We start from the raw sequence: 3,654 nt of genomic DNA, 5'->3' as shown, positions 1-3,654 counted from the left end.
TCCCCTAGTGCATTATCCATGAGAAAAGTCTTCAATAATTCCCATGCTATCATGTGTTGCACCACCTCCCACTCACGTCCGGTGTTTTGTAGGTGGCTATGATAGAAGAATGAATTGGACCTCTCGAAATGGAATTGGCAGTGGTAATTAGATTCTGTGATCCACTTCCCAGCACACTCAGACAACTTCCAATGCTTCAGGTGACAAGACAAAGGTAGGAATGTCTTTATCTTCAATGTAAGACAATTTGATATATTCAGACATGTCAAGCAATTACCAACTCGGACCTATCCCGAGTGAGGTGCACAATTGCTGCAGTTTCCTCCCTCTTCTCCATCAGACATGGTCCTCTCTGCTACCAACCACACTTCTTCCAATCTAGGTAGACCATCCATTAATAACTTCACCAGTGAAGGAAATGGGCCACAGCTTATGCTCTCAAGAGAAGGCATCTTGTGCAGCTCAAGCTCCTCCAGACAAGGAAGTTCCACAAGCCCTTGTAGATGCTTCAATCCTTGGAAATCAGATAGCTTCATCGCCCTCAAAAATTGGAAGCAAGCTTGCCCCTTTACTTCAGTACCAACAACCTGATTCTGCATCCACCATGCATATTTCTCGCCTGAGTACCCACAAATTTCTAGCTCTTTAATCCCAGCTGGCGGTTCTAGGCCATCAAGTACAGCCTCCTCCAACATAGTGTCCACCTTTTCATTAAAGAAAAACTCAGTGTTCACCTCACCTTTCTGACGCATCTTCCATTCTAGCTTCAACCTCTGTAAATTTGTCTTCTCTTTCAAGCTTGCCTTATGTGCATCATCTTTCTCCAACACATGTGAAATACCTCTGATAATTAGACCTTCACTATTCCTACCTACATTTGCGAGCTCTGATATTCCAGCAAACTTTTACCGTTACCCACAACAAATAAGGGCAACTTTTGTAGTTGACTGCTGAATTGTCCAATGCATATAGGCATCCCTCTCAATTCTTCACAATCTTTCAGGTTCAAAACTTGAAGCCTCTCAAACTTGACAATGCCATCAGGCAGCTCTACTAGCTTCCTACAGCCTTCGAGGTTCAAAACTTGAAGCTTCTCCAACTTGCTAGTGCCTTCAGGTAGATTTACCAGTTCCCCACGATTTTCCAAGTTCAAAACTTGAAGCTTCTCCAAGTTGTTAATTTCTTTAGGTAGCTCTACTAGCTGCACACAATATTCTAGGTTCAAAAATTGAAGCTTATCCAAATTTCCGATGCCTTTGGGCAACTCTACCAGCCTATAACAATTACGTAGACTCAAACATTGTAGATTTCTCAATTTTGTTATAACTACTGGTAGCTCCTTAATCTTGGTATGATCTAGTTTAAGAACTCTTAGTTTTTTATTTCTACCAATAGAATTTGACAAGGCTGCAAGCTCCATGCACTGGCAAAGATAAATGCTTGAAAGCATATTACAGTCACCAATTGAATCTGGTAAAAGTATCTGGGGTATTTTGTGGAACTGGTTGCATCCTTTGGCACATTAGTTGAAATTTGCTCATCCAAGATGAACTGGGCAAGATCATGAAGCAAATCATGCATCTCGCAACACACTCTCCCAAAATATTCCTTCACATCCTGGAGAAAAGAAACTTGCACAAGTGAATTGAAGCACTCGTCGCCAACATCCTCCAAGCAATTGTAACCATGAGTCAAACTAATCACATTGTGAGCAATCCATTGGTCAACCAATTGTTGTTTATCGAGCGGAAGGCCTTTAGGAAACAATGAACATATTGTGAAGCACCGTTTCAGATGGGATGGTAAATGGGAATAGCTCAACATCAAGCTTGCTAATACTCTATGCTCTTTATCCTCAGCATCTAGTGGATTACTGTCTCTCACGGCCTTCCATTGTTCTATACGTGTCTTGCCACGAAGGACATTTGCAAGAACTTTAATTGCAAGTGGCACCCCACCACATTTATTCACAATCTCTCTCCCAACTTCCAATAATTCAGAGTCCAAACCTTTTATGTCCTCACCAATGATCTGAGTGAACACTGTCCAGCTATCATCCTTAGACAAGGACGACAACTTCGACAGATCTGTTGATTCCACTGCTTCTGCAACATTTCTATTGCGACTTGTCAACAAAATACTACTTCCAGGTGCTCCTCTCTTTATATATAACATAAAATCTTCCCATTGACTTCGGTCCACAGTCCAGACATCATCTAATACAAGCAAATACCTCTTTCCAGTCAACGTATCTGCTATAGTTTGAATTATGTTCTGTATAGAATGATGTTCAGATTTCTGATAAGTAATGGCTTCAAACATCTTCATCATAAGCTGTTGGACATCAAATTCTTGGGGCACATGAACCCATATTCTTACTTCAAAATGATCCTTTACGGTGTTACCATCACCGAAAACTAGGTTAGACAAGGCAGTTTTCCCAGAGCCACCAAGCCCAATTATGGAGACTATCTTGATTATCTGTTGGTTATTTTTGTCCACCAGTTTAGATATTATTTCCTGCTTTTCTCGCTCTCTTCCACATATTATTGATGCCATAGCAACATTTGGCACTGTTGGAGTTGCCTTGGCAGTCCTGTTCATGTGTGGAACAGGATGACCTTCCGGCAAACTGTTTACTATTGCACTGAAGTCAGTTCTTTGCTTCACTATTGCATCAAATCTATTCTTTATAGCCTTGATCTTGAGGGCAGCCTTGAATTGAAACAGATATGATTTTGGTTTTGTGCAGAGACATTTTGACACAATATTGTTGGCAACTTCAGCTTCATGCTTCTCAGCCTCTAGATGGAACTCATCAACAATATCATCAACGTCGTATGCGACGTGTTTCAATTTTCTGATGAAAAATTGATCATTATCCGTTGTTTTACATCCTGCTTTTTCTAGCCAGGAGCTGATATCCTCAAATCGACCCTTGAGATCCTGGAGATCCATTGTCACACCCACTATAGAGCTGTACTGCTTCAACATCGATGGAGCTAACTTGTTTGCCAAAATTTTCAAAATTGCAGACACAGCAGCACCTTCGATACTGGCCATCATTTATTTTGAAAGTGTCTCCTTTCCCAAAAATCCTGCAGACCAAATTGAACATGAGCTGCTACCTTTGAAACAAAAAAAAATGATCTGCAAAAACTAGCTGTACTCTCAATAAATTATGGGTTATGCATGTTCCAAACTAACTGAATCCTATGGCGCTTTTTTCATGCATGATTGTTTCTTTGTTATTTTGCTAACATGATGTATGACTGGCACCATCTGATACACCTATATGAAACAGTAGTTGATGACATTGATGTCTGACCTGGGAAAACAGGTAGACTGCTAGCCTGAAGCTGAGCTCTTTAGCCTTTTAGTCTTTGAGCTGCACAACTGTGGCCGCAAACAGTCTCGTCTAGCCTTCTTGTTCATGTTATCACATGAAACAAGAAGCATTATATATACTAGGGGATTTCGTACTTTGGAGCATGTAAAAGAGAAAGGTAACAATGTTTAAGATTAACGTACCATAGCCTCGATTCACAAAGGAGCAGATGAGGATCTCGAACAGATGGCTGATTAGTTCCTCAAGATGAACATACCATAGCCTCTAGCTCGGACGAATCAACTCTAATTACTCTTATTTCCTAC

The 3,654-nt window shown here is 40.7% G+C and overlaps 1 protein-coding gene across 1 annotated transcript; it reads right to left on the bottom strand.

Moving 5' to 3' along the window:
* Nucleotides 1–287: 287 nt before the first annotated feature.
* LOC120713299 (putative disease resistance protein RGA1) lies at nucleotides 288–3,063 on the bottom strand. The gene is made up of 3 exons (XM_039999288.1): nucleotides 1,840–3,063; nucleotides 1,013–1,201; nucleotides 288–902 (listed from the first exon to the last, which is right to left on the bottom strand). Exons 1-3 carry the CDS (start codon nucleotides 3,061–3,063, stop codon nucleotides 288–290), a joined length of 2,028 nt encoding a protein of 675 aa, XP_039855222.1.
* Nucleotides 3,064–3,654: the final 591 nt, after the last annotated feature.

Source organism: Panicum virgatum, chromosome 6K (assembly GCF_016808335.1).
Source record: "Panicum virgatum strain AP13 chromosome 6K, P.virgatum_v5, whole genome shotgun sequence".
Lineage (NCBI taxonomy): Eukaryota > Viridiplantae > Streptophyta > Magnoliopsida > Poales > Poaceae > Panicum > Panicum virgatum.
Note: the sequence above shows the minus strand (reverse complement) of the source record. Positions and strands in the feature narration are given on the sequence as shown.

What these genes read in the sequence shown, in the direction of transcription:
- LOC120713299 (XM_039999288.1), bottom strand. Translation starts at nt 3,063, where the DNA reads ATGGCCAGTATCGAAGGTGCTGCTGTGTCTGCAATTTTGAAAATTTTG. An exon ending in CTGAGGATAAAGAGCATAGA is followed by an intron (nt 1,202 to 1,839) that starts GTATTAGCAAGC and finishes TATTGTGTGCAG; the next exon opens with CTAGTAGAGCTACCTAAAGA. An exon ending in TCAAGTTTGAGAGGCTTCAA is followed by an intron (nt 903 to 1,012) that starts GTTTTGAACCTG and finishes TAACGGTAAAAG; the next exon opens with TTTGCTGGAATATCAGAGCT.